The following is a 16,773-nucleotide window of genomic DNA, read 5'->3' on the forward strand; positions in this document are numbered from 1 at the left end:
CCTTTTTCTTCACACTTGACCCTATCCCTTCTAGCTGACTGCCCCACCACTATTATTGCCTTTCTTAATCTTCTATCTATACTTCCTTTCTTGCTGCCTATAGACACATTCAAGTCTCTCTAGTCTTAATAAATCCTTTTTAAACTCCCACCATGACTACTAAATATTATCTTGCATTTTAGATCACGACTTTTAGATAGTCCAATAATTCTTAAATTGTTTCTCCTAAATCTATTTTCTGGGTCAGTTGTTTTTTCAATGAGATTTCATATTTTCTATTTTTTTTTTCACTTTTGATTTTGTTTTATTGTGTCTTGATGTCTTGTAAAGTTAATAGCTTCTATTTGTCCCTGACCTTTTGATCCTTTTTTCCATTTGGTCCATTCTATTTTTCTTGGAGCTCTTTTCTTCATTGGATTTTTCTGCCTCTTTTTCCTCTGTCTTTCATATCCAACTTCCTTAATACCTTTCAAAGACATTAAGCTGATGAAGGAAGACTGTCCAAGGATTGTGTGAACATGTAGAAATTTTGAAATGTGAAAGAGAAAAGATAAGGGAAGCCTCTATCTTCTCCAGAAAATGAGAGGCAAATTCCTTTCCTGAGAAAGAGAATTAGGAACATGAAGAAGAAGAAGATTTGAAATAACTCCTGTGGAGATTGTGATTGGAAATTACTGACATCAATAAAATAATGTAGCAGTGAGTGAGTAGTAGACCTAGATTGCAGTTTTGTTATTTCCTATATCAGTGTTCAGGATCTTGGGAGTAGGAAGAGAGGAGGCAGATGGGAAGATTCTCAAAGGTGATGATTAGTAGGGAGTGAGCATCCCAAGAATAAGGGATTCAAGAAGGGAGCATTGCTTGGTTGATCTCAGTTAACCAGATGGTCAAGATAGTTAGACAGAACTTACATATGGAAATGAAAGAACAGGGACTGTGGGCCTTGAGGTCAAGTGAGAATAAAAAGTAATTTCAATAGGAGTGAGACACTAAGAGAGGGAGAATAGTTCAGAGAAGGGACTCTGAAGAGTGTAAGATCCTAAAAGTGATGGAACAGTTTTAAGAGATGATATAAGAAGACTGGGTAACTTAGTAGATTGAAAGCCAGGCCTAGAGACAGGAGGTCCTGGGTTCCAATCTGTTCTCAGATACTTCCTACCTATGTGACCCTGGACAAGTCACTTAACCCCATTTGTCAGGGGCAGGCCTACAAGTCCTGTTTGACAGTAATCTGAGGTCCAGAGAGGCAAAAATGTAAGCTGACTCAGGAGAGCTGTTAGCAATCAAACATTTTATTAGGAGTAGTCATGATTTTTATAATAGGCTGGAGTTTCTACCCAAACTTTCCATACACATGGTGACAGGCAATGTTTACATGGTGATAAGCCAGGGATTGGAGGACCAGGCAGTATCCATAGGTTACATGAAACAAACCAAGGGTTTGCCTGGGATAAATGATACATATACACAAGAGTTTGCTTGTCTTTGTAGGGATAGTGAACACAAACATAGCCTAGGTAGGGAAGGAAGGGGGAATATGGCTGGGGAGTTTCTTGCTGCGGATCTTTGGATCTTTTACTTAGGGAACCTTGGAATGAGAACCAGTACATAGTATTGATTCTAAGATGGAAGGTAAAGAGAGAGAGATACAAGTTTAAGCTATGATTACCCCTTCAAATGACTAGTAGAGGCCCCTAGTAAAGAAGGAGGAGGCAGTCCTGGAAGTTGAGATTGATGTTCTAAGAGTCCAGACTGCTTAAAGAGGGATCATAGAAAACATTGAGGTCATGAAGGATAAGGACAGGGACAAAGAAGAAGAGTGAGCCAAGGTCTGAAATGACAGGAGAAGAAGAAATGGTTAATAGAGTCATCAGTAAGTATCTGGATAGAACAATATAATCTCATGTGAATTTCAAAGAGGGAAAGCACAGGAAAGTTCTGAAAGCAGCTATGGGGAGCAAGAATTATGCCAACTCTTCCTCCAGCTCTTTTGTGGTTAAGAAGAGTGCCAGCATCAGAGGGGATGTCAAGGAATGCAAGTGTTTTAGAAGATCAGATTTCTTCTTTTTTTTAATAAAGTAATTTATTTGCAAAGATGATAATTTTTCATTAAAAATACCATTTCGACATAATAGGCACAAGAACAATTATAAATTCAATGTTAGCCTTTTTTTTGTCAACTAATGGTGTACTTAAACATGCATAATTCTACTGAAAAGTGGCAGAAAAATGGAAGAAACACATTCTTCTTTCCAAGTTAATTAATTATAAGACATCATTTATCTTGAAAAGTTATAATTGATTATTTCAGGACAATAATCAAGAGGAGTAATCCTTTACCTCTCATGCTTAAACTATTGGTTCAAATTCTAGCTACATTACTTCAGTCTTTAATCCTTTAAATTGATATTATAAAATGAATTCTGTGTTGAATATCTCTCTCATGAGATACCAAAGGACTTTTTAAAACTCAAAAATTGTCAACATCTTCTAGAAATATGGAGTTAGGAAAAATGTTCCTTTTTTTTTTTTAATCATATGGATAGTTGACTCCAGGATTTTTACTATTTCTTTGGTAAAATATTTCTTGATTTTAGAGAGCTATTGATTAAAAAAAAATACTCCTTTTGGCAGAAAAGTAGTGGCTATCTATAGATTTAGAATGAAGGCTATATTGTTAAGTGGGATCAGTATTTGGATTTAGTTTCACTATGCTTCTTGGTTATAAAGGAGATTCCACTGTTAGAGAAGAGCTGGAAGAAGTCTCTGTGAAGTAAGAATGATATTTAAAAAAAAGAAGCATCAATAAAGCTTTTGAAACTTTCAATTTAGTTTCCCAAAATTTATGTAAGTATCTATCATGTGTAAGGCTAGTCTCTAGAAATATATAGATAAAATTGAAATATAAACCCAGTCCCTGTACTCAGGGAGTTTGTATTCCACAGGAGCTGGAGAACCAGTATTAAGGAGGAAGACTTACCATTAGTTGTATAAGGGCACCCTCAGGGAATAGCAACTGATCTGACCCTTGATAAAGATTCTGAGAAGTGGTCATGAAGAGGGAATGTGTTCCAGGCCTGGGAAATGGCTGAGCTGATCCATGAATTAATAAATGACAGAATGTCTCCTTTGGCTAGTGTACAGGTTGCATGAAGCAGAGTAATCTTCTTTGAAAGGTGTTTAAAATGTGCCAAATAACCCAACTTCAGTTTATAAATAATTTCTATGTGCTTCTTACAGCCACTGGAAAAGAAATTTGTTCGTGTTTCAGGAGAAGCAACTATTGGGCATGTTGAAAAATTTCTCAGAAGAAAAATGGGTCTCAATCCAGCTTGTCAGGTATAATGTACATATGTAGTTAGGATAAGGTTGGCAAATTATCTCATGCATAGCAATAGCATCTGACTTTTTCGATAATCACATTCATGTAAAAGGAGAAAATTCTCTTAAGATTTCGTTCAGTGAGACTTATGTTTTATCTAAACCAGAATGGTATGTGTTTGTCACAAAAAAACAACATTAATGTGAACAAAGCAGATGCACAGTGTTGACTTTCCACTTTAATCACATTTGGTTCACCATGCTTGCTTTCTTAGTGCCATTGGCACATTGGCACCCTGGGTCAGAAAATAGCCTGGAGATATAAGGAGCAATAATGAGCCTTTAGGACTCCAGTCTCAGCCCCATTTGTAGAAGAAAATGCTAGGTAGAAGTTCATCTATTAGTCAGTTTTCTCCCAATTTTAGAAAGAAACTAAAGCCAAAGTTTCCTATGTCAGCCTGTGGTTTTGCTCATTTGTTTTTTGCTCTGTACTTATAAAATTAGAGAGAAACTTTCAGCCTTTTATAATAATGAATACTTAAATTCTATCATATACCTATTTAAATACTATACTGGAGAATAAATATAAATTATATGACAAAATACCACTACCATTCCACTATTTAAACTTGATACCTTACATATTTGTGTTATCTGTTTCTGTTTTCTATCGTAGTATAAAAGTTTATAATGCAAATTCTTTTCTGTTATTCAGAATTCTTGGCCTGGGGCTTATAAACTTGTGTTTTAATATTTTAATAACTGAATTTAAATATAACTGATTTCTTTTATAATACATTTTAAAGCATTCTGAGAAGGGACATATAAGCTTCATCAGACTGCTAATGGTGTTCTTGACACAAAAAATTTTTTAAACTTTAGTCTAAAAGATCTTAGCTGCTGTTGATTATTACAAAATAATAAAATATTAAGTGACAACCCTGAAATTGTGTTAGCCTTTCTACTACAATTATTTTTTATCAATAAAATAGAACTTGACTTTTCAGCACTAATCCTGACTGGGTTGCTATCACACAGTGCCTGAAAATTACAGATGAATTATTCATCAGCCTTTAGACATGATGAACTTACATTTATTCTTCCCTAATTGGTTAAAAATACATTTGGCACTATCTATAATAAATAGCTGTTTATGGGAACCTGAAAGGGGAAAGTATGAACAATCACATAATTATCACCCCTGAATGAAAAACTCAAAAGGCATGGATCCTCTTACAACAAAGTAGATATGATATAATGAGTATGGGGAATTAGAGATTTCTTTTCAATCTATGGACTGCCTTCTCAACTGAATATTAACCAGAGCACTAATTATCCTGGTTAAGCTTTTATTTGATATGGCTATGTGGAAATTTGCTTTGTTGTTACTTTAGCATTACTGTAGAAGACAAACATCTTTATCTTGAAATAGAGAAAACATTCAAGATTTTTGTTCCCTCTTCAGTTCCTCTGTCTCTTCTTTACTAAATATATGGTCCTTCTGTATTCATACACTATGGCTATGATTGCATTTGTAAGTGGTTGTTTTCATTCAGACTCTGAAATATATGTACAGAACAGAAAATAGTTAAATATTAAACTTTTTCAATCAGTAACTCAATCTCTTTGAGCTTTCAATCTGAAATGAGGTCTATAACTATGAATCAGGTTCACCCTATAAATTTTAGCTCATCAGCATCAGTAGCCTTGAGTAATAATAATAGCTAACATTTATTTAGTACTTAGTATGTGCCAACCACTAAGCTAACTGCTTTATAATTAGCTCATTTGACCCTCACAATAATCTTGGGACATAGATGCTATTATTATCCCCATTTTACAGATGAAAAAACTAGGGAGTGACTGGAGACAGTGATAATCTTCAATTTCTCAAGCCTGCTAACAATGACTTCCTTTAACCCATTCATTTGGCCAAAATGGTGAATGTGTGATATGTCCCTCATACATCTTATATATTAACTGGAGTAAGTAGTAAATAGGAGTTCCAGATTTATTAAGTAATAAATTACCTTTTAAGCCACAAGTAACAGAATAGAATAAAGGAGAAAGACAGTTGAGGGGTGGGGAATTTATAGATATATGTTGAATTTAGGACTTCTCACTGAGTAATTTTAAATTAGTTGTTAGTATATGTGTGAATGCTGAGGAGGTGCCTCAGGGAACAGAGGATGGAAATAAAAGCTGTTTTCAAGAAGGGTTTTCAAATAGAAAGATTGAAATTGTTCTGCTCAGTCTCAGAAGTCAGAACCAGGTCTATTGAGTAGCACCTCATTACAGGTAGCTAAAGAAAAACTGTAATAATTAAAACTACCCAAACGTTGAATGAGCTTTCTATCTTAGGAGATAGTAAGTTTCCCTCTCACTAGGAGGCTTCAAAGGCCAAATGACCACTCATTAATATGTTATAAAGAAAATTCTTATTCAGGTATAGTTTGGACTAAAGAGCCTTTGAGTTCCTTCTAATTCTTTGATTATATGAAGAATTAACACTTTATTCATGAATATAGAGATATGATGAACTTACTGGTGTCTTGTACCATGTTCTCTAGTATGGTTGTTTGTTTAGAATTATCTTTTTACCTGTTTAGTTTTTTAGATTTTATTTCTAAGATAGAAATCTAGTTTACTTTAACAAATACTTTTGTTAACCATTAAAGCTGCTTTTTTAATGAGAGATATTGTATATTTTGTTATTGTAGATAAATTAACTATAATTCAATTCATCTTGAGTGCCAGGTGCTAGTGGATAAAGCACAGGACCAAGGTCTATTCTTCACTTTGGCCTAAGTTCACACACTAAACTGGTGATTTAACTGTATTTCCACACCTTTAAATGAAGATTCTACCATCACATGCTATGAATTCATGTCAAAAGCCTATGCGAAGGAAGCCTTAGAAAAGGAAGGAGAGAGAATGACCTAGAAGTCTATAGATGATGGCAACAGGTATTTGGACAAGACAGTATTGGCGAGTATGAACTTCAAAGAACTGGTCACTATTTTAGAAATTAAAGGATGCATAAAACTCAAATAGTTATATAAGTTTTCCATCCTAATTACATGTTTAAAGACAAAAGTATTCCTAATTATTATAATTTGTAATCTAAAACTTTTTAACCTTAAAGAAAAAAATAAAATCCATTTGGATTTGACTTAAAAGCCATTTTATTAATTCAACTGTTATACTCAGGTATATTTTAAGGAACTGAATATATAAATGTAAATTAATGTTACTCAAATATACATATATATATATGAGTATATATATATACTCTCAAGAGGCTCAGTAAGAGAATATAATCTCAAGAGGCTCAGATTTTTTTAGTAAGAACTTAATAGAAGCACATAGTAGTTTTCAAAATCTGATTTGTATTTAATGTGTAAAATGTTACATTTTATGCCTAAGTTGTAATGTCACATCAAGGAATTAAATAATTTTGTAATCAAGAATACTTTGTGGGGCAGCTAGGCGGCACAGTAAATAGAGCACAAGGACTGGAGTCAGGAGGAGAATTGGGTTCAATCTGGCCCCAGATACTTCCTAACTTTTGTGACCCTGGAAAAATCACTTAACCCCCATTGCCTAGTCCTTACTGCTCTTCTGCCTTGGAATCAATACCTAGTATTAATCCTAAAATGGAACGTAAGGGGTTTTTTTTTGTTTTGTTTTTTTAAGAATGAAAAGAATGAGTACAAAGTGGGTTGGAATAGTCAAAGGAAGTCATTTGAAGAAGGTGGAATATCATAAGTATAAAGACATGGTGGCAGGAATGAGTGTTGTATATTTGGGTAACTGGACCAGAAAGTTTATATGTAGAGTAATAAGAAATATGGCTTGATAGTTGGGGTAGAGTTTTCAATTGTTGGGCCCTGAAATAGTCAGAGATGGTTCAACTTGAGATTATAGACAACAGGAAACCATTATAGATCCTTATGTGAAGTGGCATGAATAAATCTGTTTTGCAGAATTAATGTGGTAGCAGTTTCTATGATTAAAATGGGAACCAGGAATTAGGAAGACAAGCAGAGAGGCTTTTGTAATCATTTAAATGTTGAGATGGTAGTGGCATTGGGATTGGAAAATAAGGGACTGATATGACAGGACCTGGTAATGGTTGAATATAGAGGAAAAAGGAAAAGGATGCTGCAAAGGTTTCTAGCCTGGCACTGGAAAAATGATTGTGCCGCTGATAAATTGAACAAATGACAAGAGGAACATGGATAAAGAGGATAATAGCTAGTTCATTTGGAGATGTTTTGAGGTTGGTGAGGGTCATCCAAATGAAGATGTCGCATAGGCAACTGAAAATCCAAACCTAGAGGTGAAAGAGCAAGATTAATGAGAGTGATTAAATATAGAGGTGATAGTGACAGAGAAGGGAGAGCATTGAATAAATAGATTAAAAGAACACTGGGAATATTCTCAGTTAAGGAAGGGAAGGTGAAAGAAGACAGGAAAGAGACAGAGGATGCTTGTTCAGACTTAGAAGAAAAATGTTACAGGAAATAATGAGGGGTTTGAGTTCCAAGGAATGGGTGGTCAGTACCACCTAATGCCACAGAGATCAAAAAGGTAGAAGAACAGAGACTAGATGATTTCATTGGTATAGGGAACTTCTGACTGTGAAAACTTCTACCAAAGGTAATCTCCATCTTCTGTATAACTCAGTCTTAGAGAATTGCCTAGGCTACTGAGAAGTTAGTGCAGGATCAAAACAGCCAGTATGTAGTAGAACTAATGACTCTGAAACCAACCTTTTCTAACATACCATACTGCCTCTAGATTCAAGGAAGATGAGACCTTAACTTTCTTGCAAAAGAAGATGAGAAAGAAGGAAAGAAGTATGTTAAGAAATGACCCCATGTAGAAAGAGAACATCCAAGGTCTCAAGAATATGGATATGGTGGCCTGGAAGGCTTATGGTTTCATTGATCAATAGTGAAATTATGAGGAAGGGTATACACAAGGGGGAAATGATTAATTAATTAATTAAATTTTGAGTTTGTTCAGTTTGGGGCATCAGTGGAACATCCATGTGGATTTTTTATTTGGAAATGTGGAAATGTTAGAGCTCAGTAGAAAGACTAAAAGTTGGGAAATCTGGGCACCATCTGCTTAGATATCACAACAAGGGGGCAGATGAGATAACTATGGAAGAGTTAAATACAGATTCCTAGGGAATGGGAAGGAAGAGAAAAACCTGGAAAAGTCAGAAGTAGTAGAACTAAGATTTTGTAGTGTCACAGAAGCCTAGGTAGAATAAAGTATATAGAAGGAAGCAGCACCCCCATGAAATATGTAAGTTTTAATCATTTTTCACAGAAATCTTTCCAGAACATTTTATACTTTTCCCTCACTAACCAGGCTTGTTAAGTATATTTAACCTTTTCTATATCTAGCTGGCACATCAGAAGCATCAATCCTTGAACAGTGTTGTCCTAGCTCTTTTTTTACTGTCATCCAAAACCTCTAATGAATAATGTGTGCCTGTCTTTAGCAAGCCTCTCTCACTTAGAAATTTTGCTGTTTCTTACCTGCTGTGGATTAGAAACTCTGTTAAATTTCCATATAAAAAGAACAATACTAAACTTTGACTTAGGGTTTGAAGGGTTTCCTCCCCTGAAATAACCCTTGGTCTTTGTCTTAAATCTATTTTGACTGCTTATTAAGTTCAGTTTTGCTTATTTTAGATAGCTGAAAGCAAATAACTTAGATGAATATATAGCATTACTCTATTTTCATAGAATTTTGCAGTTAGAAAGAGACCCCTAAAATTATCAAGTCCATCTCCTTCATGTTATAATGAGGAAACAGACTTAGAAAGCTTAATTGAATTTCTTATAGTTACATACCTAGGTGGTGAAAAGCCAGATCACATAACAAAATATAATGCTCTTTCTACTATAGTATGCTGTCCCACTTTAAAACTTTTTTGAATTTTCTCTGAGGAGTTTATTGGAATATGTTTAAAGTAAAGTAGCTAAAGCTAATTCAGAAATATTTGGCTTAATTTATTCAGATGGCATGTAAAACTGGAAAACCACTTTGACAGCTTTTAATTTGTGTCCCTAGGTAGATATAATATGTGGTGATCACCTGTTGGAACAATATCAGACACTAAAGGAAATTCGCCGTGCAATAGGTGATGGAGCAATGCAGGTAAGTCTCAGACTTTATAAAATGCTAGTTGAGGAAATAGGTTCATCTACATGTGAAATTAAAAGTGCCATATGTTGCAAAATTTTAATAAAATTTCCATAGCCAGGATTCCTTTGCCTACACTAAGTTCTACAGCAAAGTAAAGTTTTAACTTTTGAAAGTAGCTAGTGAGAGTTTCAATGAAAGAAAATTTCTGATTAAAGCATTAATTAGCCTTTAAAGATTCAAGTATAAGTTCTTGGGCTCTGTACTTTTAAAAAAAATTTTTTCATCACATTAGTAGTAAGGAATTTTCAATAAACTCTATTTAACAAATAGACTTTAGATGGCCAGACTGAGTATGTTTAGTTTATTGTAAAAAATATAAAGTCCTTAGTATGATACAATTTGCCTTGGTTTTATGGTGGCAACATAATAAAATCACTTTGTAGAGAGTACACATTAGTATAAGAATTACCCTCATAGTTTATATAGTTTGTGTAATTACTAAAGATGAAAACAGACTAGCTAGCTTTTGTGGATCATTTACTGGCTTGGTTTTGCTGTTTGCTTAATAAGAAGGCCTATAACCATACCTTAATTACTGTCTTATTGTCCAGAGTTTTTTAGGAGAGATATAATTTTTTTTTTCTTCAGAATTAACATCAGTCTCCAAGACTGAAGGTTACAACTTCAGAATAACATATTGAGCAATGGAGGTTGTTGTAACAAATAAAGCAATCTGTTTCAGCATAGCAGAATATTCTTTGTATAAAGAAGAAATCAAATACCTCTTTAAAAATCTTGGACATTTGTTTTTGAGGTTTCATGGGTCTGAAGAGAGAGCTTTAAACCAGATTTTTAATCTAACTGAAGTTTAGTACAAGTTAATTGGTGATTAGTGTTCCCCAGGGTATACTATACTTAGGCATGGTAGACTTCACATGACAGTAACTGAAAATCTACTTTGAAAGGCTATGGTTATTATTGAGTCTTTTTTTTTTCTCCTCAGCTTTCTCAGAGAGTGTTATTTTGTTATGGGGATTTTTTAAAAGCGCAAAATCTGAAAATTATAAATGATATAAATTAGAAGAAAATTTTTGTTTATAAAAATTGAAGCAAATTAAAATAATTCCGAGATTTCACCTCATACCCATCACACTGGAAAAGATGGCACAATTCAAAAATAATACTGGAGAGCCTTTGGGGAAACAGACAAAATAATTCATTGGTCAAGATATGAATTGTTCCAGGAATTTTTGAAAACAATTTAAGATTGATTAAGAAATATCTTGGAGTAGCCAGGTATGATAATGGTTAGAGCACCAAGCCTAGAGACAAGAGGGCTTAGGTTCCCTAGACAAGTTACTTAACCTTGTTTGTCTAGCCCTTACAGCTTTTCTGCCTTAGAATAAGTACTTAGTATCTAAGTACACTAAGTATCAATTCTAAGATGGTATGGGAAGAAAGACGAGAGACAGAGGGAGAGAGGGAGGAAGGAAGGAAGGAGTTCATACTCTTGAACCTCTCAGTTTAACTACTGGACACATATCCCAAGAAGGACAGATATAGTTACAAGGTAGGAATCCATTAGTTGGAGAATGGCCAAACAAACTGATATGTCTGCTGTTAATAACAGACTGTGTTTATGTACTAAGGGAAAAAAATATGAAGAATTCACAGAAATATGGAAAATGTTATATGAACTGATAGAGACATAAGAACACTATTCCAATCTACAGTAATGTCAATTAAAAGAACACTGAAAGTCAAAAAGAGTAATGGCCAATACCTCTCCAGAAAAGAAGAGATAAGCCCAAAGCTGATAGAGACAATGAGAATCCAAGAGACATGAAGGCTACAGTGCATGATGAAAAAACCCCAAGACAAAATTGGAACTAGCTAGCTAGATGGAGAGCTTGGTGTGTGCAGACTTGGTGCTGAGTGCTAGGTGTTAGCCTCAGAAAGCTGGTGTTAGAGGTAGAGGAGTCCTGACTATGAGGCCACGGTTATGCCATTCCCCAATACCCAGGCCAGGACTCTGTTCATTCATTCATTCATTCTATGTATCTTTACCTTCTGTCCTAGTAACAACACCAAGACAAAAGGATGAGCATTAAACAAAAAGGGTTAAGTGACTTGTTTGGGGTCACACGGCTAAGAAATGTCTGAGGTCAGATTTGAACCTAGGGTCTCCCAACTCATGGCCTGCTGCTCTGTCTCAGCTGCCCCAAGCAACATATTTTTAACAACAAAAGCTCAAGTTTTAGCCTTACTAATCATGATGACTCCATACTAACAGGCATAATATACACTTGGAACAAGTTCTATCCTGAATGATGAGGATATAAATTAATATTTCAGATAACCTTGATGATTTGGGCAGGGAGGCAACTTCTTGTTTGATCTGATTAGCTCATCATCATTTTTACTTAGTTAAGGTAACTTGACAAAAAAAAAAAACAAAGCTTTACTGGAAGAAGGGTCAGGTTTGACTTTTTTTTTTCTTGTTTCCTTACATTCATAGTATTATTATCTTCATTCTTCAGTTTGTTAGTTGGGATTTTTTTAAGCTACTATTTATTATGTGAGTTAGTTAAAATGAGATAATATCCATAAATCTACTTAGCAAAGAGGGACATTTTAGCCTTGAAAGTTATAGGGACAGGAGTTGGGCCTTGGGGAGTAAACTGATATCACTCCAGGCAGAGTGACAGAGTTGATTTGATCATGGTTCAAAAACTGAGGAGTAAGGCCCTTGATGAAAGGCAGAACATAGCTGAAGTTCTTAGGAGCTGTCAGAAGAGCAAGGTCCCAGGATGAATATGTCTTCAGGGTGGTAAGGAAGGCAGCTGGTGAGGAGAAATAAGAAGCAGCTGGTGAGTCATGAGTCTTGATGTTACCAGGCAACTTCTGATTGCTCTTTCCTTTCCTTAATATGTGCTCACCATCTCATTAATGATCCCCTCTAGAATGTTTCCATAAGCCAAAGTCCAGCTCACCGACCTGCAGCGTGCTAATTCTACTCTCTTCCCTTTTGTGAAAATCACAACATGTGTCCTTCTCCAGTCCTGTTTCTCTTTCTTCACAGTCTTTCAAATAACATTGACAGTGATTCTATAATGAGTCTTCCAGTTTTGGACTTCAAGACCTGAGTTTAAATCCCATCTTAGACATGGCAAGTTCACATAACCATTTGCAGCCTTAGTTTACTCATCTTTAGATTAAGGTTAATGATAACAAGCCCCTAGTTCACAGGACTGTTACAAGGATCAAATTAGACATGCATATGAAATACTTTGCAAACCATAAAGCACTATATAAATGTTTACTACTATTATCATTATCATGAGCCTTCAAGAAAGTTGTTAATCTCAGCTAAGTGACCTGAGTGCATTAAGATTAGTTCTATGCTCTGTTACCATCTTTTTATTTATTTTACATATTAACTCTTCATTTGCCATTTTTTTCCTCATCATTTCTAGTGCCATGGTCATTCTCTGTGGCAGAGCAAACAGAAGCAAAACAAGACTTGATCAGCTCTGGCTTCTCTCTGTTGTCAGTTAGCATAGCCCCATCTCCCTTCTACCCTGTACCACCAAGCGGGGAACCTGCCCCATCTCCCTTCTGTGGACTTCCTCTCTCCCCAAAAGTAACTCTAACCCTTCCCCTTCCTATTGTTCTCAGATTTATTTGCCAGACATAGCTCATTCTAAGTGTTAGCAATTCAGACACTTTTATAGGATTATATTGTGCTCTTACATTCCTCTTCAGGCACCTGACCTTGCCATCATCTTTTGTACACATCTTCTTGAAATCTAGGTTGGTGAGTCTCTCTGTCCACATTGGTCTTTTTCTTCCTTATCAGAATTGTTTTGCTTTGTGTCTTCAGAATGCCATTCTTGAGAGTTTTCCATACCTACCAGACTGACTTTTGGAATTCTAATCAGTAGGGTCCTACCTATCCTTTCTCAGAACTCTTTTAAAAATGTTCTCCCAAGATCTAGAGTGTATATGAAACTATTCCTGTTTTCTTTTTCTTTCACTAACTCCAAGAGGCACAGTTCCCATTTTACTCCAAGTAGTTCCTCTCTCTTGGTGAGAATGAGGCAGAGAACAGAGTTTCACCTCTTTAGTTGCTCTGCCTTTTGAAGAATGAAATTATCATTAACTTCATAGGCAAATCAAGAAAAGTTAACTGCTGCTCTGCAGATGGGGAGAGTTGAAGCCCTATCTCTACTAGGGACTGTGGAGAATAGAGGGGACAGAGAGCTGTCCTTGGAGTCAGATCTTGGCTCCAACACATATTCATTGTGTGACCCTGGGCCCGGGGACCACGTGTGACTCGGTTAACGGTCCAAAACTAAAATCTCCACTGGAAGACAGCTACTGTCCAGGACTCCCTATACCTATAATACCACAAGTCCAGATTTATAAAACCAACAAACCAACTCTACTGTTTTGTGCTTTGGAACTCTGACCAACCAAGTGGTTTAAAGAATATTCTGATGATGAAGTCACTTCTGTTTCTACTTCTACTGATCATAACCCAAATAATCTGTACCATGCTTCCCTTCCCTGGTTCCTCAATGGAACCAAGTGATCACTGTTAGGGAAGATAAAGAAAAACTAGAACAAACTCAAAAACTCAAAAAAATTATAGTAGTCTGGAACCATTTGGGGTAAAAACAAATAGCTTAATATAGGGCAGGAAACCCTAAGGACATCACTGTGTTACAGTGACTTCAGGCAAATAACTTTGACTCTCTGGGCTTTAGTTATCTCGTTTGTAAAATGAGGAGTTTGAATTAAATGACTCGGCAGGACTTAATGACTCTAGATCCATGATCCTATGTTCACAATGCTGTAATTAAGAAAAGATTAAATTACATTCACTATTGTCAGTTTATGAAAATACAGAATTGTTATATGTTGTAGAATGGTGGAATGAGTACTTTGGACCCAGGACATGAGTTTGAATTCTGGTTTTGTCTATAAAAATTACTCAACCTCTCAGAAAAATCTGGGTGGTACGGAGGATTGAGTCAGCCCTAGAATCAAATCAGGCCTTAGTCACTTCCTACTGTGTGACCCTGAACAAGTCACTTCACCACAGTTACCTAGCCCTTAACTGTTCTTCTATCTTGGAACCCGTACTTAGTATCAATTTGAAGAATGAAGGTAAGGTTTTTAAAAAAAATAAAAATATGTCTTATCACAATGGACTGCAGAAAAATCTTTTGCTGTTTAAAGTGACAAGTTTAACTTATCCAAAAAATAATTGATATGAAACAAAAAATTTATATTATGGTATTAAGATCTTTTTAGGAAAAAAGCACCTAGTCTTTCGCAGACCATGGAATGAAAAGGAAGCCTCTTTTTATTCCTTTTTGGAAGATCATCAGTTATAAAAATAGCACCACAGCTAAATATATAGGAACTCATAGTAATCTCAGTAGTTAAAATTTATGAGTAGATAGGCCGTCATGGCCAAGATATATTGGTGATGGAATGCCTGCCCTGTGCCCAAGAAGCCAATTCACTTTATACCTTTTATAAATAAGTTTATTTAGTGTTGAGTTACGAAAATTAAGGAAAATTGTAACTTATTTGTATAAGTGTTTTATCATGTTAAGACTTGGTGCCTTTTTCCTTTCCAGGATGGTTTACTTGTACTTCATTACGGCCTTGTGGTTTCTCCACTGACAATAACATGAATATTCCATTCCATTCCAATGTCAAAAGTAAAGAAGCAAGGCAGAGAGCCCTCATCTCACCAAAGACTGTCATTGTATGGCTGGTTACCACCAATTTATGCAATATGTCTCCTTTTCAGCCACAAGGACCATACCATTTATAAGTGAAACTAGAAATTACAACATGCTTTTGTTTGATTAGTGACAGTTTAAAAGGTAGTACAAGCCTCAGGGAAAGGAAATCATTTAGAAACACTGAATTCTAAGATTCTCTATGATTTCACACTTTGTCTTTGATTTGCTTTTTCTTCTCTGAAGCAAATCAGTTCATGTTCTCTTCCTCGAGCCATATCTCTTTAGAGTAGGCAATTGGGATTCAGCTGTCAGGGATGGGATTTGATAGATAGTCATCCTTTTGGAAAAGAGATATATACTTTTGAACTAAAGATACAAGTCATGGCTTTATTTTTCAAACCACAGGGCAAACTTTCCAATCTTTGTGAAGACCAAAAGTATAAAGCTACAATTTGCATATTTCTAGTATTTTTGAGCATGTATTTTTCTACCAGCAATAATACTAAAGAGATCTTGTTTCCTCTGGAGGTGGTGAATCAGTTCCTTCTATGTAGGCAAAATGTCTTCCCATAGGGCAGTCTTGTCCAGCACCATGTGCCTCTAGTGTAGTTTGACTTCCCTAGCACAGCTTACAGGAGGTGCCTCTTGATGTTTTTATTATTAAAATAGTTCATTTTACAATCATGCATTGTATTTGAGTGTCTTGTCTGTTTTTAGAGACCTCTTAGCCCTACTGTTCCTGAAAGTATGGTCAGGACTAGTCAGTAGATTTAGAGTTCTGCAAATAACTTGTTAATTCAATGTTTCCTTATTTTGTCAGATAAACTTGGATTTTCCCATTGTTTCTTTGCCATGTTTAAAAGATGTAGCGTTTATGAGCTCATTCACTTGCATGTTGGGCCTTAAAATTTTAAATTTAAACATTCTTTTGCCAATAAAGATAGTTTGAAATAACAAGCCTGTTTACCTACACTGATACATTACAATCTTTCCTAAAAGGTTAAAAATTATTTTGTGGTCCAGATTTTGAAACTTATTTTGAAAGTTTGTATGGCAATAGTTACAAAATTGCATAAGTCAAGGAGAATGCTTTGTAAACAGTTTGTGAATTGTGTAAATGATTACATATTGTAACAATTAAATAAATTTTTATTTTAGTCTATTTTAAGATATTAGTGCGTTTTATGAACCCTAAAAACACTTGAGACAACACATTTAGTGGTCAAAAACGAATTAAAGTTATCTGTCACTTTGGTGTCTTGTAAACAACAAAATAATGGATCAATCACTTTCTCCAGTCTCATTGCAACTCTTCATTCCATCCCCTTCCCTAATAAATCATATGCCAGATGTCACTACATTTAAATCCTCAGAAGAAGACAAAACTCCAACAAGAGAAAGTCCTTTGTGAATTAACACTGGGGAATTCTAAACCTCTTCTCTGCTAATTTCCATGTGTCCTCTAATTGAATATAAGCAAACTTCAGGGTAAGGTAAGGGACCTGCCCTGATTCAGTGACTG

At 35.3% G+C, this 16,773-nt stretch overlaps 1 protein-coding gene across 1 annotated transcript in view; it reads left to right on the forward strand.

The window, feature by feature from the left end:
• Window positions 1–16,413, forward strand: part of PCGF6 (polycomb group ring finger 6) — a 30,993-nt gene extending 14,580 nt beyond the window's left edge. The window contains exons 9-11 of the mRNA XM_007479085.3: window positions 3,241–3,339; window positions 9,415–9,501; window positions 15,141–16,413. Coding sequence (XP_007479147.1) covers window positions 3,241–3,339; window positions 9,415–9,501; window positions 15,141–15,197 — 243 coding nt within the window. The 3' untranslated portion in view covers window positions 15,198–16,413. The remainder of the gene's footprint in view (window positions 1–3,240; window positions 3,340–9,414; window positions 9,502–15,140) is intronic.
• The last annotated feature ends 360 nt before the right edge of the window (window positions 16,414–16,773 follow it).

The sequence above is a fragment of the Monodelphis domestica genome, chromosome 1 (genome assembly GCF_027887165.1).
Source record: "Monodelphis domestica isolate mMonDom1 chromosome 1, mMonDom1.pri, whole genome shotgun sequence".
Taxonomy (NCBI): Eukaryota; Metazoa; Chordata; class Mammalia; order Didelphimorphia; family Didelphidae; genus Monodelphis; species Monodelphis domestica.